We start from the raw sequence: 25,734 nt of genomic DNA on the forward strand, positions 1-25,734 counted from the left end.
TATAGAGAGATGTTACTTGCCTATAGTTTTTTCTTCTTAGATTATGTATCATCTTCTAGCCCAAAGTACACAGACTATGCACTGGTTCCATTAAGGAAAATAAAAATTACAAATATTCTTTTTATGACTGGTATAATAGAAAATGTATAGCTGTTTATTAGACCTTATTTTGCATTTTGTTTAAAATTACAACTTTGACCATAAAACATGTGGTGTTTATTCTTTCAAATATTTCCATGAAATATTATCCTTCTTCCAGATGAAGAATTAAAATTGTTCTTATAAGTTGTAATAATTTATAGGTCACATGATTACAAAGTAGGAACCCTGAAACTAGTAGAAGATTTCATTCTTTTTGTTTAGCTTTTGTATCATTATGAAAGATGTGATTTGAACCTTAGCATTTATTACCCTTTAAGGGCAGAGCAACTTTGTTCCCAGTTTTCAAGGTCTAAAAATTTTCTTGTTTTGGTTGTGGTGAAGGCAACTGAGTTATATTTAACTTTAGCATTTAGGAATGGTGTTAGACTAGACTTTAACTTATTTTCATTGGACCTTTTAGATCTGCAATATGTAAAACCTTTTAAATCTTAATGTATTGGTGACTGAGTGACATGTCAGTAAATAAATGAACCATATTTATTATACTTCATGATATCTTTGTACCCTTTAATGTTATGAAAAAGTATGTTTGTTTATGTGCATGTTGGGGGAGTACAGGAGTTGCACAGGTAGAGTTTTCAATTCTAGCCCTTAAATTCATCTGTGGTGGTACTTTGGCAACTTTTTAATATGGTATGTAAACATTTGTGTTTAATATAGGCGAAAAGTTTTAGGAAAATTCAGAGATAATAAAGACATTGGACTGCTCTCAAAGAACGTGTGGGTGGGAGGTGGGGGCACATACAGATAAGTACACTAAAGTCTACATAAAACAATATAGTAAGTACACAGCAGTCCCCCTTATCTGTGAGGGTTATATTCCAAGATCCCCAATGGAAACCTGAAGCCACAGATAGTACCAAACCTATATTTGCTGTGTTTTTTTCCTGTATATACATACTTATGATAAAGTTTATATTATAAATTAGGTACAGTAAGACAGGGTCCCCAACCAGTTGGTCTGCGGCCTGGTAGGAACCGTGGGCTGCACTACGGGAGGTGAGCCAGTGGGCAAGTGAGCGAAGCTTCATCTGTATTTACAGCTGCCTCCCATCACTTCCATTACCATCTGAGCTCTGCCTCCTATCAGATCAGCAGCAGCATTAGATTCTCATAAGACTGCGAACCCTATTCTCAACTGTGTACGTGAGAGATCTAGGTTGCATGCTTCTTATGAGAGTCTAATGCCTGATTGTCTGAGGTGGAGTTGAGGCAGTGATGCTTGCGCTGGGGAGCAGCTGCGAATACAGATTAACGTTAGCAGAGAGGTTTGACTGCACAGAGACCATAACAAATAAATTGCTTGCAGACTCATATCAAAACCCTGTCAGTGAGTTGAGTGCTTCATTTGTACAGCTGCATCTGGTGACAGGCTTTAAGTCAGAATCCAACACTTAATTTTAGTCCATGCATGGCCCGCCCATTATTTTACTTACCTTGTCCGTCCACATTTCTTTGTCACACTGGGCACTTACCTCAGTCACAGATTTGGTTAAGCCCACAAGCTAACCTTAGCCAAAATGAGTAAATAACAAAACATTACTAGAGAGCTTCTTTGTAAAGGGGGAAGACCCAATGATGAGAGAGCAGAAGACTCTTAAGACTGCCAACAAAAAGAAAGCTGCATTTAAAAGAAAACACCAAGAGTCCCACTTAAATTATGGGTTCATTGCAACAGGTGATTCACATTCTCTAGGCCTGCTTTGTGTATGTGGTGACTGGCTATCCAACAAGCCATGAAACCTTCAAAAGTGCTTTGTCACGTGGAGACCACTTATCCTGCATTGAAAGACAAGGCTTTGGAGTTTTTCAAAAGAAAAAAACGTGAACATGAAGAACAGAAGCAATTAATGGAAGGCCACCACTTCATCAAGTGTGTCTGCACTGAGAGTATTATTCTTAGTGGCTAAAGCATTGCTAAAGCTAAGAAGCCGTTTACTATTGGTGAAGAGTTGATCCTGCCTGCTTGCTGTTAAGGACATTTGTTACGAACTTTTAGGAGAGGCTGCAGTTCAGAAGGTGGCACATGTTCCTTTTTCAGCTAGTACCATAACTAGATTATTTGATGGAATAGAGGATATTGAGGCACAATTGTTAGGATTAATGAGTCACCATGGTGTGTAATCCAGGTTGACAAGTCTACTGACGTTGACAACAAGGCAGTAATGCTTGTTTTTGTGTGATACACTTCTCAGGAGGACGTGCATGAGGGTATGTTATGTGCCCTTTTGTTGCCAACCAATACCACAGCTGTAGAACTGATTTGGTAATTTTGTGTTGGTATATGCATGAACAGAGCACGGCTGCCATGACTGGACAGCTTTCTGGTTTCACTACTTGGGTCAAAGAGGTTGCTTCTGAATGCGAGTCTACGCACTGTGTCATCCGTAGAGAAATGCTGGCTAGGCACAAAATGTCACCGAAACTTAACCAACATTTTGCAGGATGTGATTAAAATTATCCACATTAAAGTACATGCCCTTAGTTTATGTCTGTCTGTGCAGCTCTGTGAGGAAATGGATGCAGAGCACACACAGCTTCTCTTATATGCAGAAGTAAGATGGCTTTCTAAGGTAGATCACTGGCCAGAGGTTTTGAGTTACAAGGTCTCTCCAGAGTTTTTTTTTTTTGTTTTTTTAGAAAAATAGTTATCACTGGTAGCACATTTCAGTGATGCAGAATGGGTCACAAAACTTGCTTACTTGTGTGACATATTCAACCTGCTCAAAGAACTCAGCGTGTCACTTCAGGGGAGAATGACAAATGTGTTCAAGTCAGTAGATAAAGTGGCTGCATTCAAAGCCAAACTGGAATTGAGTGAACATTGAGGGATTTTTTTGACATGTTTCAAACATTAACAGAGATTTTTAAAGAGACTCAGCCAGGACCTTCTTTCTCCCAGCTGGTGCATGATCACCTATCTCAGCTTTCAAAAGAGTTTGAGCATTACTTCCCAACCATAGAAGACCCCCGAACTGGGAAGTAATGGATCCACAAGCTGTTTGTGAATAAGCCAGCTGTATCGACTTTGTCCGTGCTAGAAGAGGATCAACTGCTTAAGGTCACAAATGATGGTGGCCTTAAAAGTATGTTTGAGACAACTTCAAATCTCCATACATTCTGGATTAAAGTCAAGGCGGACTATCCTGAGATTGCCACAAAACACTGAAAAGTCTGTTTCCATTTCTAACATCGTATCTTTGTGAAGCAGGGTTTTCTGTAGTATAGTTAACAGCAACCAAAATGAGATTATGGAATAGACTGGACATAAACAATACACTTTGGGTGTCACTGTCTTCCATCATCCCCAGATGGGACCATCTAGTTGCAGGAAAACAAGCTCAGGGCTCCCACTGATTCTATGTTATGGTGAGTTGTATAATTATTTCATTATATATTATAATGTAATAATAATAGAAATAAAGTATACAATAAATGTAATGCTCTCGAATCATCCCAAAACCATCCCCCCTACCCCGGCCATGGAAAAATTGTCTTCCACAAAACCAGTCCCTGGTGCTAAAAAAGGTTGGGGACTGCTGCAAGTAAGAGATAGATAATAACTAATAATAAAATAGGACAATCGTAACAGTATACTCTAATGAAAAGTTATGGAATTTGGTCTCTGTCTCCAAATATTTTACTGTACTGCAGTTACTGCAGTAACTGAAATGTGGAAAGCAAAGCCTTGGATAAAGGGGGTGCTACTCTAAGGGGAACACAGAACAGGATGAGAAATATTAAATGGAAAAATTTGGGAGAAACTTATGGAGAAAGTGGAATTTTGGAAGTCTTGTCAAAATCTTCCTTGTTTTAGAAAGAGAAGTGTTAATTTTGGCACAGAGGTAGAAAAATGTTGAAAGTATGGGATGGTTGAAACAAGACATATGAGAAGATGATAAGCAATAATGTTGGACAATTAAGGTCAGATTGTAGAGAGTCTAAATACTTGTGGATTTTATTTTGTAAGCAGTAGAGAATGATGCAAGGTTGTTGGAATGGAATAATAATATGAGGGTCTGAGGAGATTTATAAAAACTACCTTTAACAAATTAAAAGCTCTTTAGGGCCAAGCGCAGTGGCTCACACCTGTAATCCCAGCACTTGGGGAGGCTGAGGTAAGAAGATTGCTGAAGACAGCGGTTCAAGACCAGCCTGGGCAGCATAATGAGACTCCATCTCTCTCTACAAAAGATTTAAAAAATCGCCTAGTTTGGTGGCATGCAACTTTTTGTGTGATATACTTCTCAGCAGGATGTGCATGAGGATATGTTATGTGCCCTTTTGTTGCTGAGTCTAGCTACTTGGGAAGCTAAGGCAGGACAGTCACCTGAGCCCAGGAGTTTGATGTTACAGTGAGCTATGATCAAGCCACTGCACTTCAGTCTGGGTGACAGTGAGACCCTATCTCTAAAAATAAAATAAATAAGATATTTTTTATTTAGTTTAACAGTTTCTACTATGTTAAATTCCATATATGTAACACTAATTTAAGTAGTAATATTAATGTTTTTGGGTGTGTTAGAATTCAGAGGAACTTCTGTACATTATTGGAATTGGTGACCTGAGAGGAAGAAGCTGGAGCAAAATTAATACAAGTAGAGGGTTTATTTGAATCAAGCTTGAGGATTGCAACTGGGAGCACAGATTTGAGTTGCTCTGAATATACCCTCTGATTAGCAGCAGTTAAAAGTGCATTTTTCCAGCCTGGACAACATAGCCAGACCTCGTGTCTGCTAAAATTCAAAAAAATTAGCCAGGCATCATGGTACATGCCTATAGTCACAGCTACTTTGGGGGCTGAGGCAGAAGGATCACTTGAGCTGGGAAGTCGAAGCTGCCGTGAGCCCTGATCGTGCCACTGCACTCCAGCCTGGGCAACTGAGTGAGACCTTGTCTCAAAAAAAAAAAAAAAAAAAAAAAAAATTTTTAAACGGAAGGAAGAAGCAGTTCCTGAGTTGTTTACTGAGAATTTATGTTAAAATAACATAAACTGTTGATTGGCTATACATTGTTCTTTGTATCACAAATTCCAGAAACATGAAGATAAATGAGTGAGGCAGCTAGTCAGGAAGAAAATGACTTTAAACAGTTGCCCCCAGGCTTGGGTGTAGGGGCTTGACTCAAGTCCTATACTCACGTGTCTGTGCTTGCCTACCTCACATGGCTCAGACTGCTCGGAGCTCTTTTTCTTTTCACACAATTGTTATTTAACCTTTATTGAGTTGTGGAATATCTGGCTAGATGGCACTTGGGGAAAACTGAGGTCCAGAGAACTCAGTAACTTATTCAAGAGCACACAGCTCTTAGTATCAGAACTTGGATCTAGAACCCAATTATCTTGATGCTTAGTCATTGCTTTTTATCTGCTGTACTTCCTGTACCATATATTACAGTGTACTGAGTACTTAGAGACAAAGAATGTTGCCACATTTTTTCCTTAAGAGTGTTTACATATGACCAAGTGACCTGCGTGGCCACATACTGCTTTACATTTCTATTTAAATTACAGATTTTTGAGCATATGTTGGTTCTAGAGGAGAGACATTAAGCTTCAGCATTTTTTAGTCCAAAGGAAAGCTGGCCGGATGCGGTGGCTCATGCCTATAATTCCAGCACTTTTGGAGGCCGAGGCGGGCGGATCACCTGAGGTCAGGAGTTTGAGACCAGCCTGGCCAACAGGGTGAAACCCTGTCTCTACTAAAAATACCAAAAATTAGCCAGGCGTGGTCGTGGGCGCCTGTAGTCCTAGCTACTGAGGAGGCTGAGACAGGAGAATTGCTTGAACCTGGGAGGCGGAGGTTGCAGTGAGCCGAGATCACACCATTGCACTCCAGCCTGGGCAACAAGAGCAAAACTCCGTCTCAAAAAAAAAAAACAAGAAAAAAAAAAGAAAGCTTCATCTTGGAGGAAGTAGGATTTGAGCTGATTTAGAAGGATGTATGAGTGGAGAAAAGAATGGAATAGGAATAATAATAACACACGCAAAGTGTCAGGGGTGGAAATACATTGTTTTCTGAGCCTAGTGAGAGTCATGCCAGAACAGACAAATTTGTTTCAGAATAATGAGAGATGTACATTGTAACATTTATGTAGTATTTGATAGAATTTCTATAACATGGGGATTGGTTAAAAATCTGACAATGTGGGAGACCATATTTGTACAAAGAATACTCATAGGCATTATTATACTGTTGACCCTTGAACAATTGGGGTTAGGGGTACTGACCCCTGTGCTGTGGAAAATTTGGCTGTAACTTTTGAATCCCCCAAAATCTAACTACTAATAGCCTACTGTTGACAGGAGGTCTTACTAATAACATAAACAGATAACACATATTTTATATGTTATATGTTTATATACTGTATAATTACAATAAAGTAAGCTAGAGAAAAAGTGTTATTAAATTGTAAAGAAGAGAAAATAGGCCGGGCACAGTGGCTCACACCTGTAATACCAGCACTTTGGGAGGCTGAGACGGGAGGATCACCTGAGGTCCGGAGTTTGAGACCAACCTGACCAACATGGAGAAACCCTGTCTCTACTAAAATTACAAATTAGCCGGGCGTAGTGGCGCATTCCTGTATTCCCAGCTACTCGGGAGGTTGAGGCAGGAGAATTGCTTGAACCCTGGAGGCAGAGGTTGCGGTGAGCTGAGATCACGCCATTGCACTCCAGCCTGGGCAACAAGAGCGAAAACTCCATCTCAAAAAAAAAAAAAAAAAAAAAAGAAGAAGAGGAAGAAGAAGAGAAAATACATTTACTATTCTTTAAGTGGAAGTGGATCATGATAAAGGTCTTCATCCTTGTCATCTTCACACTGAATAGGTTGAAGAAGAGGAGGGGTTGGTTTTCCCTTCCTGGATAGCAGAGGCAGAAGAGGTAAAGGAGGTGAAAGGGGAGGCAGGAGTATCAGGCACACTTGGTATAACTTTTATTGAAAAAATCCACATGTAAGCGGACCAGCGCAGCTTACCCACCATGTTGTTCAACTGTATTTGATTGAGATTCCGTAAAGGCAGACTTAACATACCATCTCTTCTGTACTCATCTTTTCCCACCACCCTGGTCTTTGGCATTTTGTGTGGAAATCAGTACAGTAAATAAAGACACATGCACACATATGTTTATTGTGGCACTGTTCACAATAGCAAGGACTTGGAACCAACCCAGATGCCCATCAGTGATAGACTGGATAAAGAAAATGTGGCACAGGTACAACATGGAATACTATGCAGCCATAAAAAAGGATGTCCTTTGCAGGGACATGGATGATGCTGGAAACCATCATTCTCAGCAAACTAACACAAGAACAGAAAACCAAATGCTGCATGTTCTCACTCATAAGTGGGAGTTGAACAATAAGAACACATGGAGACAGGGAGGGAAACATCACACACCAGGGCCTGTCGGGGTGGGGGGCTTGGGGAAGGATAGCATTAGGAGAAATACCTAATGTAGATGACAGGTTGATGGGTGCAGCAAACCACCATTGCACGTGTATACCTATGTAACAAACCTGCACATTCTGCACATGTACCCCAAAACTTAAAGTATAATAAAAAAAGCAAAAAAAAAAAAAGAATTTCAGATATTTTGTTAAGGTGTGACAATTAAATCTATGTCAAGGATAGTGTTAGCTTAGAGTTAACTGCCTAATGTTATGCCTGCAGTTAGCCCTATGGTTTTAGGATTGGATTATTTCTAAATAAATAAAGATTATGCATCATAATACCCATCCTTGTATCAGATCAGTTGATCAAAAAAGATTAAGATCCTCTATTAAAGGTCCCCAGTAGGTTTTTTATGCTTTTTTCTGTAAATAAACTTTAATATGATCATTTAACATTAAACCTGAGCTATCATGACAATACAGTCTATGAACCTGTATTCCTGGACTGTCATAGAATCAAAGAAGTTGGAAAGGCTTTAGAAATAATCTTCATTATTCCTGAAATAATTTGACTTGTTAATCCTTGTTGATTATACCCACGTGTAATTTGGGTATCTTTGAGTGTGCTTTGTCAGATAGCCGGTTCAGAAATCTATCTTAGCATGCTGTAAAACCTGTTTTAAAAATAGGTATGAGCCATTCAGTGTGACTGAAAGGTTGTTGACACAATGGAAAAACTATTAAATGAGTTTGCACAGAAAATCACCATTACTGAAGAAAGGTTTTTTTATTTTAAACAGAAAATTCGTTGAATTTTTATTTCTATAGACCCAAATAAATACAGTTTAAAATATTTAGAACACTTTATATAACTAGAATACTGTTAGATTTTTGGTATTTATCTAAGTGTAGCTTGGTAAACAAATATATAAAGTCTTTGCGATTATTTTCTTGTGAGGCAGGCAGTGTTTTTCAAACTTTCATTTGAGCTTTTTCTTTTAAAAAATACTATTATTTATATGTGAACATTTAAATATTCCCTAAATATATTAAATATCTGATATATTTAATAGAGTGATAAAATCCTTTCACATTTTGTGTATGAAATGTATATTATTTACATTGTTGGGGGTTAGGAAAGAGGATCTTTATTTTGTTAGATAATCTGGAATATTTGTCAATAAAGATTGGGTAAAGTGAAAAGAGGGTAAAGTGAAAAGTTGATATTCTCATATTCTTGTACCATTTTTCATAGTTTGCTTGAGGGGATAGGTTATAACCAATCTGGAAAGCATTCACAGTTGTCACGACAAACAAATACAATGAAGGTGTAGTGTATATTGAATAGTCCCCTAGCAAAATCAGTGGGGCAAACCTCTGGGATACAAGGTGGTTGAAGTTAATAAATCATACTCAAAGGCTTCCAGGACAGAAAAACAAAAATGGGAGATTTTAAGTCAGTAAGGGAAAGCTTCCTCAAAAAACCCTCGTGAGAGAAATGAAGATAGCCACACCTGACTGAGAAATTAAGTGGAGGTGAACTTTGAAATCTGTAAATAATCCATGTGTATGTAATTGAGAATTGACATTGTGACCTTATGATAATTGGATAGCTATTTTTATTTTCAATGTGAACAAAAACTGATTGCATGTATTTCTCTTTAAACTGCTATGTTTAAAAAAGGAAATATAAATACTTCTAGTTCCTAGATTGGGGAATTTTTTATATGAAAATTGATGTTAAAAATAATTATAGTTGAAAACCTACTGTATGTCCTGGACTGTGGCAGGCATCTTATGTATATTATTTATTGGTCACAAAGATCCTATAAGGGGTGGGGAGGTACAGTTATTTCTAGTTTATAAGTGAAAGAAACAGGTTGAGAGAAATTCCGTGACTTATTCAATATTACATAATAGATAGTAGAGCTAATATTTGAATTCAGGTATTTTGACTCTAACCTTCTTTTCTTTCCATTATGTTAGGCTGTTTGTCAGGAATTTCAAAACATAGTTTGCTTGAATTTGATCAGTTAGAGTCACTAATATCTTAGGAAAGGTTATAAAATAATTTGGTTTATAACAGTCAAAAATACAGGCATTGAATAAATTCTGCTTTAAATTTTAGAGGTTTATCATCTAAACATTTGAACTTGTTGATAATTTTTATTGTATCTGAATCTTAATATGCTCAAAAAGCATGCATGCTCCCACTCATGCATGCTCCCACTCATGCATGCTCCCAAGAGTGGTATATAAAACCTCCGGTACTTTGTTTACTGAGGCAAACTAGTGGTAGCGTTTCTACAGTTGCAGATCTGTATGTGCTAGGATTGGCTCAGCAGGGTGCTTTACCCCCAGGATTTCCCTGAGATCATCCTGTGTGTCCTTGGATGATCCTGGTTTGTAATGAGTTCTGCGGCCAATAACTGCTTTTGAACCTGTTTTAGGCTCATCCTTAACACTAGACCAGAGGTAACCTCTATGCCAGTGTCATCTTGTGACTAAAATAGTATTCTGGAGTTGATGGGAATCAGTCTCAAATAACCTCTAGGGTTAAGGAATCATTAAGTTTAGTACCTATCCTGTTTTAGACAAACACAGAAAAGATGCTTATGAAATGGTTTTTGGTATTTGTCTTAGTTTGATTATTTTTAAAAGAGATTTGCAGAGTTATAGAACATATCAGCAGTTTTAATCTGTTTCTTGTAAGTTACAATTCAGTAGCTTAATTTTTTTCAATAAAATAAACTTTTAGGGACTGTATTTTATAAACTGAAATATTAAAGAGTTTTTTTGATCTTTGAGGATTAATTGTCGTAACTACTTAAATGACAATTAGCAAACTGTGATATCTGGGAAGTCTTTAGTGTTAATTATTCCTGTGTATTAACTCTAATATTGGCTTAGTATTTAACATAAATACTTTTTGGCTTCTTGGGTTATTTTAATTCAGTTTTGTGTTTACTGAGTGTCAGGGAAAATTAAATATCATTATAAATTCTGTCATCTCTGTTAAGCCATCCTTTAGCAATGGTAACTGACACTGGTTTTTAGAAAGAAACTACATTACTGATTGAATGAATTGGTTTCTTGTATGTGGATTTTTAGATGAACAATTTCTGGTATAACCTAGGAAATTCTGAAATTTCTTTAAAAGATTAAAAAAAAATTCAACCTATTTTGTAAGAAAACAAGTGTTATTTATTCACGCAAATAGAACTTTCTATTATTGTGGCAACTGATTTTTGTTTACTTAAGAGAACCTGTTGCTAAAATAGTAATGAGGAAGAGTGTAATATAAGTCTCGTCATACACCCCTTGCTCTGCAAGTAACCAGAGTGCTATGTCTGCATGCTGTTCAGTCTCCTTTTGGAAGGTGGAAATAAAGTCATTTGTATGTTTTTCTCTCTTGCACAGCCTAAAATGACCAATGTGTGATTTCAGTGGAATAAATGGCGTCCAAAGTCACAGATGCTATAGTCTGGTATCAAAAGAAGGTAAGTTGATAGTCAAAACTTTTAGCTTTCTAAATGTTTGAATTTCAAAAATACATGTTTATTTCATGCTATAGATGTTAGGATTTTGAGTGGGAAAGGAAGATTATTTTTATTTTTCTTGTACTTATTTTACTTCTAAATAAATTGGAAAGATGATGCTTAAAAATATTTTTTCTCTACTTTTTACTCTACAATAGCAAAGTAGCTAGATTAATTATAATAGAAAGCAAATCTCCAGGAGTGGATAAAATTAGCATTTTATAAAAACATTAACACTTTCCTTAGTTTAATTTTTTAAAAGAAAGATTAGCAGAGCTGTTACATAACTTATATCAATAGTTTTTAATTTGTTTCTTGTAAGTTACAATTCAATAGCTGAATGTTTCAGTAAAATAAAGTTTTGGGAACTCTATTTTACAAACTGAAATATTAAAGTGTTTATTCTGATGTTTTAGGATTGTCGTACCTACTTTAAATAGCTGTATCATCTTATATATTTCAGAATAAGCTTTACCAATGTAATGTTTTTCTTTATAAAGTCCAAAAGAATATAGGCATTTTTTGACAATACAATAAACTGTTTACTCCTAATGAGTGTTGTTTATATTCTTTAAAATTTATGTTGTTTTGTGTAATACCTTAGATCTTTTGTGTACATAGTGAATTATATTTGTGTTCACATTTTAAAACATTTTTATACCTTATTCTTCAGGTCTCTATTAACAAAATATAATGATACATTTAAAGCTTTTCTTATATGGGAGAAAAAACAGACTTTTTTTTTTTTTTTTTTTTTTGAGATGGAATCTCTCTCTGTCACCCAGACTGGAGTGTAGTGGCGCGATCTCGGCTCACTGCAACCTTTGCCTCCTGGGTTCAAGCGATTCTCTTGTCTCAGCCTCCCAAGTAGCTGGGATTACAGGCATATGCTACCATGCCCGGCTAATTTTTGTATATTTAGTAGAGACAGGGTTTCGCCATGTTGGTCAGGCTGATCTTGAACTCCTAACCTCAGGTGATCCGCCCGCCTCAGCCTCCCAAAGTGCTAGGATTACAGGCGTGAGCCACCGCGCCCAGCCAAACAGATGATTTTTAAGTTTTGTTCAATTGAAAATAAGTGATAATTAAAACACTTTAAAAGTTAGACAAACTAAGAATATGGCCTTTTAAAAAATATTTTTTGAGACAGGATCTCGCTCTGTTGCCCAGGCTTGAGTGCAGTTGCACACTCATGGCTCACTGCAACCTTAACCTCTTGGGCTCATGTGGTCCTCCTACCTAAACCTCCCTTAGTAGATGGCATGGGATTATGGTCGGTTTTTAGATGTGTTATTTGTTTTCTGGGTAGAACATACCATAGGTATATAATTATATTTTTCATATGAGGTACTTTATTGGAAGTATTGATATTGATATACTATTAATTGTCTTTTGTGTTTGTTAGTGCCTCCTTTTAAACTTTTAAACTTCCAATCAAGTTAAAAATCAGTCTGCTTAGCTAAAGAGCTAAAGAAAATTGTAAGTTAAGGAAAACAAAACAAAAAAAACTTTAAACATTTTCCTGTCTATATCTTTGAAAGTTTTTCTCTTTCCTAATTTCTATCTATGGGAGTAATAAACATTTTCTCTGTTTGGCTTTTTACATTAAACACTTTAGACTTTACTGAAGATCATTTATAGAACATACTTGATTGACCTTTCTTGGGATCAGAGGGTTTGAAATATTATACTCAGATTCAGTTAGCCCTGTAACTGAAGTTAGCCCTGTAACTGAAATGACCCTCTTATCCAAGGGTCATTTACCTGACAGCTTTGGATACATGCAACCAAAATATTCTCCAGAGCAACTATAGGAAATGTCATAAAATATACTAGCAAATGTAATCACATATTCTATTATATATATATTTATTTATTTTTGAGACAGGGTCTCACTCTGTTAACACAGTCTGGAGTGCTGTGGCACAATCACGGCTCACCGCAGCCTTGACCTCCTGGGTTCAAGTGAACCTCCCACCTCAGCCTCCCAAGTAGCTGGGACTACAGGCATGTGCCACTATGCCCAGCTAGATCTTGTATTTTTAGTAGAGACGGGGTTTTGCCATGTTGCCCAGGCTTATCACATAAATTAGGGAGTTGCCAGAACCATTAACTGGATTTGATTTGCTCTATTCTTTTCCTTTTGCTTTTAAATTTAATTTTATTGAAGAAATACATGTGATACTTTGAAAGATTAGTGTTTCAAGGATTATTGCAAAAAAAAAAAAAAAAAGCAGCCTGCAATACTATCCATCCCTATCCTTACCTAACCTTTGAGTTTTGCTCCCCCAGAGGCAATCATTTTAAAGTCTTTATAGCTCATTGGTTCTGAAACCAAAGTTCTCCCACTCCTCATCCTAATAACTTTTGATGGAATACTGGCATTTATGGGTGGGAGTCAGAGATACAAAATGTCATACAACATTCTAAACTAGGATTGGATTGACTGACTTTTTCTTTAAAGGGCCAGATAGTAAATAATTTAGGTTTTGAGTCATAGGTCTCTGCTGCAACCACTCAACCTCGCCTTGCCATTGTAGCACAAAAGCAGCCATAGACACTATATAAAATTAATGAGCATGGCTGTGTTCCAGTAAAACTTAATTTACAAAAGCAGGCAAGGGTCTAGATTTGACCTGTAGGCCTTGATTTGCTGACCCATGCTCTAAGACAGCCTTTGTTGAATAACACCATTTTTAAAAATGATATTTCATGTTTTGAAGCATGCCTGCCTTGTTTTTTCTTGGTCATTTTATTGTAGATGTTACTTGTTGACTTCTGACTATATGATTAGGATTTAGCTTTTTTATAAGCTTCCCCTAAGTTTCCCCCCTCTATCATCCCAGTGACTCCAAATTTTGGTAAAATCAGTATTTGGTGCTTACATTATTATGTTTGTGTATGTATCATTTAAAGATATGTTATGTTATAATATTTCCAATCTGTGTAACTTTTTTTCCCCTTTGCTTGGTTTTTCGAATTCTTTTTCTAAGTCTCTGATGAAATTGTAACACTTCTCTTGTTGCAGTCAGTCATATTCAGGTTTATCTCTTCCCTTTTTCCTTTCTTGGAACTGACTCTCCTAGAATTCTCTGTTCATCTAGTCCATACTGAATAGATTGTTCTTAAGTCATGTCTCCCGGCTGCCATCTTAGTATTTTCTTTTATCATTAGCCTGAGGGTTCCCCTCACTGGCTTAGGTCACACAGATCTGTTTTTCTCTTAAATATATGCTTATTAAAAAAATTTTTAGAGGCATTTATACTTCAGTGAAATGAAGGCAGGAGAACTGCAGCTGTACTTACTGATTATTTAACCACAGGTGAATAACTTTATTTCTTTGAGTCTCAATTTCCACTTTTCTACATTGACTAGCTAATGGTTCTCAGCCTCTTTTCAATCATGGACCCCTTTGTGTTGAAAGCCAAGGATCATATTTTGAGAAAAATGTATACAATATACATATACAGAAAATATCACATCTGTCTTAAAACCCAGGTTAAGAAGTCCTGGATTATATGATTTTTAAAAGTTTTAATATTATAATGTTCTTTGATTTTGTGACTATCATTCAATAGTATCCAGCTTATACTGAGTAGTATCCTTGTAAATAAAAACCAAAAACATTTATCTTCATTTTCTTGAATATTTGTTTGGTTAGTAACTCACTTCTTTTTATTTTTGAGGGAGGGTCTCACTTTGTCACCCAGGCTGAAGTGCAGTGGTGTGAACACGGCTCACTGCAGCCTTGACCTCCTGGGCTCAAACGATCCTCCTGCCTCAGCCCCCCAAGTAGCTGGAACTACAGGCTCATGCCACCACACCCACCTAACTTTTGTATTTTTTTGACGGGATTTCACCATGTTTCCCGGGCTGGTCTCAAACTTCTGGCCTCAAGCGATCCTCCTGCCTTGGACTCCCGAAGTGCTGGGATTGCAGGCCTGAGCCACTGTGCCCAACCATAACTCACTTTAGAGTCACCTTTCTCCACTAGAAAATTGTGACGTTTTTATATTTATGATTTGAATACTGAATGGCCAAAAGCCATCACTTGATTTGTAGACTCTTTTGAACATGAGCTCTAATATCAGATGTGAAATTTCCAGGAGAAAATGAAAACAAACTTTGAAATTATTATAAATGTGTACAGAAATTCTACTTAATTATCAAGTATTTTTGAATAAGTTATTCTTTTGTTTTGTTTTTTTGTTGAGACAGAGTTTCACTCTTTCACCCTGGCTGGAGTCAGTGGTACGATCTTGGCCCACAGCAACCTCTGCCTCTTGGGTTCAAGCAATTCTTCTACCTCAGCCTCCCCAGTAGCTGGGATTACAGGCAGGTGCTACTACGGCCAGCTAATTTTTGTATTTTTAGTAGTGATGAGGTTTTGCTATGTTGGCCAGGCTGGTCTCGAAATCTTGACCTCATGCGATTTGCCCACCGTAGCCTCCTAAAGTGCTGGGATTACAGGCATGAGCCATTGCACCCGGCCTAAATAAATTATTCTATGCATGGTTTATTTTGACATTTTAAAAGTCCTTTAATATCCAATTTTAAACTTCATTTTATCCTATTGTAGCCTTCATAGTTATGAATAATTTTAAAATTCCTGTTGGTCCAGAGTAATTTTCAGTTATTAACTTGGAGGAACTGTTAATGCAACAAGAATGACAACAGGGGAGAAACCAGAATAGTTTTTAGTTAATAATGAGCTGTTGAATGTGTTTTGTAGCAAAATACTCTGCTTTCATATATCTAGTTTCTCATTTCCAAGGAGAGGGAATGGAGTTACTTATCTTTTGGAAGTTATTTGAAATAGGGACCTGAAATTACATGTATTGAAAGATAATTGACACACTAAGTATTCCTTTAAACAATATAGTGACCCGTAAGATTCCACTGTGACTGTGCAGATAAAATTATGAGAGAATGAGGTTCTATTTTCACTAGATAAACATATAAGAGAAGAGTGGCTTAGAAAAACTCCCCAAATTTAAAAGGGAAAAAAAGCACTGGCAAGATTGTATAGTCATAGTAAAATAGTGAATTTAGCTTATAGGGCTGAGGAAGAACTGTATGATACAGATCTTGGTCATTGTCTTTAAGGAGTCAATTGCCAATGAGAAAACTAATGAATATGTTTAATGGCCTTTAAATATGAGCCAGCTTTGGGATTCATTTAGTAATTTAAATGAGAAACTAGCCTGAGTAACATGAACTTGACTGGTAACTGCTATCAATTGTAAATAGTTGGGAACTTTAAGTTTTCCACCTTTTTGGTAAAGTTCAGCCATGTTAATGTGTGTGTGGGCATGCGCACATGTGTGTGTGTGTATGTGTGTGTACTTAAGTATGTGTAGGGCATTTCAGAGTACTAACTTGCCTAAGGTTGCACAGATGGCTCAAAAGTATTAAGTCTCAGCTTTCAACTCCAAAACCATGTGCAGTCATTTAATATTATCCTTCCTCCATCAGTCGCCTGGATTCTTTCGCAGGTAAGACAAATCTAACTCAAACTATCTTAAAGGGGAAATTTATTGGCTTTCAAGCTAAACCGTGCTGAGTGGTGAAGCTTTTCTCAAGGTTGACTTAATCCCAAGACCAGAGCACCATCAGATGTGTCCGTCTGCCTCTTTTTTCCTATTGCTTTTCTAGAGTTGGCTTATTCCTTCCCATCACAGATGCCTTTCTCCATGTTGTGAGAATAAGCCCCAAGGTCCCTCCATACCCCTTCTCTTTTAGCTCCTTGAGAAGAAAGGATGTGTGGAGGACCGCCATATGGGGGTTTCCTACCCAAAATTATTCCTGACCTTTTTTCCTGGTGAAAGAGCCTCTATTTTGTTAAGGAATTCATTCCTCTCCACAGGTCTTACAGCCAAAGAATGTGTATCCGAAGTCTCAGAGGGGGTGAATCCTGATAAGTCTAACCCAATCATGGCATTCTGTTTCCCTTGCCAGTGACTGGCATAGAATGGGGCATGTATTCCAATTATGGGTAATGAGAAATGAAGCCTTCTGGGAAAAGTCTCTCACATCCTAAAAACAACCAATAATAATAATAGCAAACCTTATGTGATGCTTATTATGTGCCACTTTTTCAATGCTTTACATATATTAAATAACAGTATAATGATATGAAATAGAGGGTTGCCTTCCTGTCGTGGGACATTGGTGGGTGAGGCACTGTTGCCTGAAATTAGTTTCCCTTCCCTTCCCTCCCCTCCCCTCCCCTCGCCTCCCCTCCCCTCCCCTCCCCTCGCCTCCCCTCCCCTCGCCTCCCCTCCCCTCCCCCCCTCCCCTCCCCTCACCTCCCTTCCCCTTCCCTCCCCTCCCCTCCCCTCCCCTTCCCTTCCGTTCCCTTCTCTTCCTGCCTGTCTCGCTCTGTCACTCAGGCTGTTGTGCAGTGACACAGTCATGGCTTACTGCAGTCTCCAACTCCTGGGCTTAAGCAGTCCTCTTGCTCAGCCTTCCGAGTAGCTGGGACTACAGACTTGCACTATCATGCCCAGGTAGTTTTCTTCCTTTTTTGTAGAGGCTGGGTCTTGCTCTGTTGCCCAAGTTGGTCTTGAACTCCTGGCTTCAAGTGATCCTTTTGCCTCAGCCTCCCAAAGTGTCGACATTGCAGGCATGAGCCTGCAAGCCTGAAGCTTTTATAGTGACTTAGTTCCCATGAAAGGAGCTTTCTAATAGGCTGAGGATGTCAGAAATGAAAGATGGAAAGAAAACTTGAGCTTTTTAGGACTTTATGAACCATAAAATTAATCAGTTCTGAAAGTGACCTAATTTGGGATTTCTTACTGTATGAGAGAATAAATCTCTGTATTTTTTCAGTCATTTGAAGTTGGGTTTTTTAGTTTCTTGTTTCTGAAAGCATCCTAAGTGATACACAGAAGTGCTTTCTGATGGGGTATGGCTTTCTATACAGTCCTCTTGCCTTGGCTGGTTATAGTAGTAGAGAGAAAATTAAGATCTACCAAAAAGAAGTACTGAACCATAGACAAATGCGCTTATTACATTTTCACTTTTATGTCCTTTTCTTGAATGTAATTTTAAACTACCATGCTTTATAGTATGATAAGGTTAAAAGAGCACTGTGTATAGCATCGCGACCTCTATTTGATTTTGTGACATTTACCAGCTTATGATATTGAACATGTTATTTAATTTTTCTGAGCCTTAGTTTTTTCTTTTGTAAGCTGCAGATAGTAATGCTTCCCTTGGATGAATCACACAGGTTGTGACAGAATAAGTCAACTTTAAATATGATTTTTAAATCTATGTTTATGTTTATAGGTACATAGTAGGTTTAAATATTTGTGGGGTACATGAGATATTTTGATACAAACATATAATCACATCACTGTAAATGGAGTATCCATCACTTCAAGTGTTTATTGTTTGTTTGTGTTCCAAACATTCTAATTATACCCTTTTAGTTATTTTAAATTGTAGAGTAAATTATTGTTGACTGTAGTCACCCTGTTGTGCTATCAAGTACTGGATCTTATTCATTCTATCTAACTGTGGTTTTGTACCCATTAACCATCTCTGTTTCCCATCCCTACTACCCTTCCCAGCCTCTGGTAATGATCACTCTACTCTACATTTTCATGAGTTCAATTCTTTTAATTTTTAGCTCCCACAAATTAGTGAGAACCTGTGAAGTTTGTCTCTCTGTGCCTGGCTTATTTCACTTAATATAATGTCCTCCAGTTCCATTCATGTTGTTGCACATGTCGGGATCTCATTCTTTCTTATGACGGAATACTACTCCATTGTGTATATGTACCAATTTTCTTTATCCATTCATTCATTGATGGACACTTAGGTTGGTTCCAAATCTTGGTTATCATGAATATTGCTGCAGTGAACATGGGAGTGCAGATATCTCTTCAGTATACTAATTTCCTATTTTAGGGTATATACCTAGGAGTGGGCTTGCTGGATCATATGGTAGTTCTATTTTTAGTTTTTCAAGGAACCTCTGTACTGTTCTCCATAGTGGCTGTACTAATTTGCATTCCTGTCAACGATGTACAGGGATTCCCATTTCTCCACATCCTTGCCGGCATTTGTTGTTGCCTGTCTTCTGGAGAAAAACCATTTTGACTGAGGTAAGATGATATCTCACTGTAGTTTTGATTTGCATTTCTCTGATGATCCATGATGTGAAGCACCTTTTCATATACCTGTTTGCCATTTGTGTGTCTTCTTTTGAGAAATGTCTATTCAGACCTTTTGCCCATTTTTAAAATGGATTATTAGATTTTTTTCCTATAGAGTTGTTTGAGCTCCTTGTATATTCTGGTTGTTAATTCATTGTCAGATGGGTAGTTTGCAAATATTTTCTATCATTCTGTAGGTTGTCTCTTTGTTGATATTTTCCTTTGCTCTGCAGAAGCTTTTTAACTTGGTGTAATTGCATTTGTCCATTTTTACTTTGGTTGCCTGTGCTTTGGTAGTATTACTCAAGAAACCTTTGCCCAGTCCATTATCTTGGAGAGTTTCCCCAATGTTTTCTTGTAGTAGTTTCATAGTTTAAAGTCTTAGATTTAAATATTTAATCAATTTTGATTTGATTTTTGTATATGATGAGAGATAGGAGTCTAGTTTCATTCTTCTGCATAGGGATATCCAGTTTTCCCAGGATCATTTATTGAAGAGACTACTTTCACCATTTGTTGAAGAGAACATCCATCGTGATGTTCTTAGTACCTTTGTTGAAAATGAGCTTACTGTAGATATATGGATTTGTTTCTGGACTTCTATTGTGTTCCACTGATCTTCATGTCTGTTTTTATGCTAGTACCATGCTGGAGTTTTTTTTGTTTTGTTTTTGCTTTTTTGAGATGGAGTCTCCCTCCGTCGCCCAGGCTGGAATGTAGTGGCGTGATCTCGGCTTACTGCAACCTCTGCCTCTTGGGTTCAAGTGATTCTCCTGCCTCAGCCTCTGGAGTAGCTGGGATTACAGGCATGCGCCACCATGCCTGGCTAATTTATATATATATTTATTTATTTATTTATTTTAGTAGAGACGGGGTTTCATCAGTTGGCCAGGCTGGTCTTGAACTGACCTCAGGTGATCACTCACCTTGGCCTCCTAAGGTGCTAGGATTACAGGCGTGAGCCACTGTGCCCAGCCACCGTGCTGTTTTTGTTATAATAGCTCTGTAGTATAATTTGAAGTCATGCAATGTGATTCCTCCAGTTTTGTTGTTTTCACTCAGAATGTCTGGCTATTTTTGGTCTTTTGTGGTTCCAAATAAATTAAATTCTAGGATTATTTTTTCTATTTCTCTGAAGAATGTCATTGGCATTTTGATAGTGCTACATTGAATCTGTAGATTGCTTTGGGTAGTATGCACGTTTTAACAATATTAATTCTTTGCATCAGTGTTTTGTAGTTTTCATTGTGGAGACATTTCATTTGCATGATTAAGTTTATTCCTAGGTATCTTATTTTATCTGTAGCTATTGTAAATTGGATTACTTTCTTGATTTCTCTTTCAGATTGTTCACTGTTGGCATATAGAAATGCTACTGATTTTTTTATGTTGATTGCATTCTGCAACTTGACTGAATTTGTTCATCAGTTGTAATAGATTTTTGGTGCAGTCTTTAGGTTTTTCCAAGTAAAAGATCATATCATCTGTAAACAAGGATAATTGGACTTCTTCCTTTCCAATTTGGATACCTTGTATTTCCTTCTCTTGTCTGATTGCCCTAGCTAGGACTTCCATTGCCGTGTTGAATAACATTAGTGAAAGTGGGCAGTGGCTGGGCATGGTGGATCATGCCTGTAATCCCAGAACTTCGGGAGGCTGAGGTGGGAGAATTGCTTGAAGCCAGGAGTTCAATGTCAGCCTGGGGAACATGGCTCAACCCTGTCTCTACAAAATTAAAAAAAATATATATATATCCAGGTGTGGTGGCATGCCCCTTTATTTCTAGCTACTTGGGAAGCTGAGGTGGGAGGATCACTTGAGCCCTAGAATTGAGGCTGCAGTGAGCCATGTTTGTGCCACCACTGCACTCTAGCCTGAGAGACAAAGCAAGACCTTGTCTCAAAAAAAAAAAAAAAAAAAAAAAAAAAAAAGCCAGGCACGATGGCTCACACCCTAAGGCAGGAGGGTCTCTTGAACCCAGGAGTTCAAGAGCAGCCAGGCAACATAGTGGGACCTCGTGTCTAAAAAAAATAGAGAAAAAATAAGCCAGGCATGGTGGCATACACCTGTAGTTCCAACTACTTGGGAAGTAGAGGCAGGAGAATCACTTGAGCCCAGGAGGTTGAGGCTGCAGTGAGCCATGATTGTGCCACTGCACTCCAACCTAGTTCACAGAGTGAGACCCTGTCTCAAAAAAAAAAAAAGAAAAGAAAAGTGATCTGTTTTCTTCCCAGAATGTGGGGGCTTTGGGGGGAAAAAACAAAATGGTCATCCTTGTTGTGTTTTAGATCTTTGAGGAAAGTCTTTCAGCTTTTCCCTAATCAGTTTGATACCAGCAATGCATCCATCATATATGGCTTTTATTGTGTTGAGGTATGTTCCTTCTATACCCAGTTTTTTTAGTGTTTTTATTATGAAGGGATGTTGATTGATTTTGTCCTTCATTTTGTTGATATGATGTATGACATTGATTCATTTGCATATGTTGAACCATCATGCATCCATAGATAAATCCTACTTGGTCATGATGAATGATCTTTTTAATGTGTTATTGTATTCGGTTTGCTATTGTGTTGAGGATTTTTGTCTTTATCAGGGATACTGGCCCATAGTTTTCTTTTTTTGATATGTCTTTGTCTGGTTTGGGTATCAGAGTAATACTGGCCTCATAAGATGAATTTGAAAGTATTCCCTCTTTTTCTACTTTTCAGAATAGTTTGAGTAGGATTGGTATTAGTTCTTTAAATGTTTGGTAAAGTATAGCAGTGAAGCCATTGGGTCCTGGGCTTTTCTTTGCTGGGAGACTTTTTATTACAGCTTTGATCTCATTACTTATTATCGGTCTGTTCAGATTTTGGATTTCTTCATGGTGCAGTTTTGGTAGCTTGTCTGTGTTTAGGAATTTGTCCATTTCTTCTAGGTTTTCCAATTTATTGGCATATAGTTGCTCATAGTAGTCTCTAATAATCCTTTGAATTTCTGTAGAGTCCATTATAATATGTCCGTTTTCATCTCTAATTATATTTATTTGTGTCTTCTTTTTTTCTTAGTGTGGCTAAAGGTTTGTTGATTATTTTTTCAAAAAACAAACTTATTTCATTGATCTTTTGTATTTTTTGGTTTCGATTTCATTTATTTCTGCTCTGATTTTTTTTTTTTTTGGAGACAGATCTCACTGTGTTATGCAGGCTGGTCTTGAACTACTGAGCTCAAGTGATCTGGCTGCCTTGGCCTCCCAAAGTGCTGGGATTACTGCTCTGAACTTTATTATTTATTTTTTTCTACTACTGATTCTGGGTTTGATTTGCTTTTATTTTCTAGTTATTTAAGATGCACTGTTAGGTTGTTTGAGTTTTTCAACTTTTTTGATATAGGGGCTGATTGGATTAAAGAGGATTAAACTTTCCTCTTAGTACTGCTTTCACTGTATCTCATAAGTTTTAGTATGTTGTATTTCTATTTTATTTGTTTCAATAATTTTTTAAATTTTCTTCTTCATTTCTTCATTGATTCACTGGTAATTCAGGAGCATATTGTTTAATTTCCATGTGTTTGTGTAGTTTCCAAAGGTTTTTTTGTGTGTGTGTGAGATAGCCTTGCTTTGTTGCCCAGGCTGCAGTGCAGTGGCACAATCATAACTCACTGCAGCCTTGAATTCCTGGGCTCAAGCAATCCTCCTGCCTCAGCCTCTTGAGTAGCTGGGACCACAGGCATGTGCCACCCACCTGGCTAATTTTTTAAAGTTATTTTTGACTGGGCATGGTGGCTCCCGCCTGTATTCCCAGCACTTTCGGAGGCTGAGGCAGGCAGATCACTTGAGGTCAGGAGTTTAAGACCAGCCTGGCCAACACGGTGAAACCCCATCTCTACTAAAAATAGAAAAATTAGATTTCTTGCTTTTTATTTTTTGTGTATCTGTTGTAGGTTTTTTGATTTGAGGTTATCATGAGGCTTGTGAGTAACATCTCATAACCCATTGTTTTAAACTGATGACAACTTAATACCGATTGCAAAAACTAACAAGCAAATGCCCCTTGCTTTTTAACTTTTTGTTGTTTCTATTTATATCTTTTTATACTGTCTTTATCTTAAAAAGTTGTTGTAGTTGTTAGTTTTAATACGTTCATCTTTTAGTCTTTCTACTCAATATATGAGTATATATATCACAAATATATCACAAATATATCACAAATACAGTGTTACAATATTCTGTGTTTGTCTGTGTACTTAACTATTACCAGTGTGTTTTGTACCTTCAGATGATTTCTTATTGCTTTTTAACCTCCTTTCAGATTGAAGAACTCCCTTTAGCATTTCTTGAAGGACAGATCTGGTGTTGATGAAATCTCTCACCTTTTGTTTGTCTAGGAAAGTATTTTTCCTTCATGTTTGAAAGATATTTTTCCTGGATATACTATTAAAGGATAAAAGTTTTTTTCCGTCAGCACTTTAAATATGTCATGCCACTCTCTCCTGGCCTGTAAGGTTTCCACTGAGAAGTCTGCTGCCAGATGTATTGGAGCTCCATTGCATGTTGTTTCTTTTCTTTTGCTAGTTTTAGGCTCCTTTCTTTATTCTTGACCTTCAGGAGTTTGATTATTAAATGCCTTGAGGTAGTCTTCTTTGGGTTAAATCTGCTTGTTGTTCTACGACCTTCTTATACTTGAATATTGATATCTTTCTCTAGGTTTGTTATTATCTCTTTGAGTAAACTTTTTACCCCAATATCTCTCTCTCTGCCTCCTTTTTAAAGTCAGTAACTCTTAGATTTGCCTTTTTGAGGGTATTTTCTAGATCTTATAGCCATGCTTCATTCTTTTTTATTCTTTTTTCTTTTATCTCTTCTGACTGTATTTTCAAATAGTGTGCTCACTAATTCTTTTTTCTGCTTGATCAGTTCTGCTGTTGACAGACTTTGATGTTTTCTTCAGTATGTCAGTTGAATTTTTCAGCTCTGGAATTTTTTTTTTTTTTTTGAGACAGAGTCTTGCTCTGTTGCCCAGGCTGGAGTGCAGTGATGTGATCTCAGCTCATTGCAGCCTCTTCCTCCTTGGTTCAAGCAATTCTCGTGCCTCAGCCTCTTGAGTAGCTGGGACTACAGGTGTGCGCCACCATGCCCAGCTAATTTTTTGTATTTTAGTAGAGACAGGGTTTCAACATGTTGCCCTGGCTGGTCTCAAACTTCTGAGCTCAAGCAATTCGCCCACCTCGGCCTCCCAAAGTGTTGGGATTACAGGTATGAGCCACCGTGCCTGGCCACTCAGCTCTAGATTTTTTTTTCTCTCTCTCTCTTTCTTTTTTTTAAAGTCAACCAGTATATCTTGAAGCCCCAGAATTTGATTAACATTTTAAAATTATTTCAATCTTTTTAAATTTTTCTAATAGGATTCCAAATTCCTTCTCTCTTTTATCTTGAATTTCATTGAGCTTCCTCAAAATAGCTATTTTGAATTATCTGTCTTCATGGTCTTATATCTTTGTTACTCGGGAATTGGTCACTGGTGCCTTATTTAGTTCATTTGGTGAGGTCGTGTTTTCCTGGATGGTCTTGATGTTTGTGGGTGTTCATTGATGTTTGGACATTGAAGAGTTAGGTATTTATTGTATTCTTTGTATCCTGGGTTTGTTTGTACCTATCCTTCTTGGGAAGGATTTCCAAGTATTCAAAGGGAATTTAGTTTTGTGATCTAAATCTTTGGTCACTGCAGCCATGTCTGCATCAGGGGGCAACCCAAGCTTGGTAATGCTATGACTCTTGCAAACTTGTGCAGGTACTGCTTTGGTTGTCTTCAGTAAGAACTGGGAAAACTCCCTGGATTGTCAGGGAGAGTCTCTTCCTTTCCTTTAGTTTTCACCAAACAAATGGAGTCTCTCTGTCTGCTGAGCTGCCTGGAGCTGGGGGAAGGGTGATGCATGCACCCCTTTGGCTACCACTACTAGGACTGTGCAGGTTAGACCTGAAGCCAATATGGCACTGTGTCTTGCCCAAGGCCTACAGCGACTACTACCTGGGCTATCACTAACATTCACTCAAGGCCCAAGAGCTTTTCAGTCAGCAGGTAGTAAATCCAGCTAGGCTTGCATCCTTCCCTCCAGAGCATCAAGCTCCCCTGCCCTACTCCCCGTACCCCCCAACCCCAGCCCAGGGCAGGTACAGAAATGCCATCCAGGAGCCAGAGCCTGGAGTCAGGAATCTTAGAAATCTACTCCATGCTGTATTCTGCTGCAGTTGTGTTGGCACCCAAGCCACAAGACAAAGTTTTTTGCACTCTTCCTTCTCCTTTGCTCATATAGGAGTTTCTCTCTGTGGCCACCACCGCCCCAGGCCCACAGCAAGTACTGCCTGGCTACTGCCAGTGTTCACTCAAGGACCAAGGGCTCTTCATTCAGTGTTTGGTGAGTAATGCCAGGCCTGTTCTCTCTGTTCAGGGCAGCAGTCTTTGCTCTGGCCCATGCTGGGTCCAGAAATGCTGA

At 37.8% G+C, this 25,734-nt stretch overlaps 1 protein-coding gene across 10 annotated transcripts in view; it reads left to right on the forward strand.

Annotated features, from left to right (window-relative positions):
* The window catches only part of PHTF2 (putative homeodomain transcription factor 2), a 160,742-nt gene that overhangs the window by 30,316 nt on the left and 104,692 nt on the right, over positions 1-25,734 (forward strand). For 6 of the 10 annotated variants that reach the window (XM_008969279.5, XM_057302893.2, XM_063605938.1 and 3 more), the window contains exon 2: positions 10,977-11,056. In XM_008969279.5, coding sequence (XP_008967527.2) covers positions 11,012-11,056 — 45 coding nt within the window. In that variant the 5' untranslated portion in view covers positions 10,977-11,011. Of the gene's footprint in view, positions 1-10,976; positions 11,057-19,135; positions 19,210-25,734 lie in introns of all 10 variants that reach the window. The other 4 variants (XM_034964317.3, XM_034964321.3, XM_034964320.3 and 1 more) reach the window with 1 other exon arrangement.

This window comes from Pan paniscus, chromosome 6, assembly GCF_029289425.2.
Source record: "Pan paniscus chromosome 6, NHGRI_mPanPan1-v2.0_pri, whole genome shotgun sequence".
Taxonomy (NCBI): domain Eukaryota; kingdom Metazoa; phylum Chordata; class Mammalia; order Primates; family Hominidae; genus Pan; species Pan paniscus.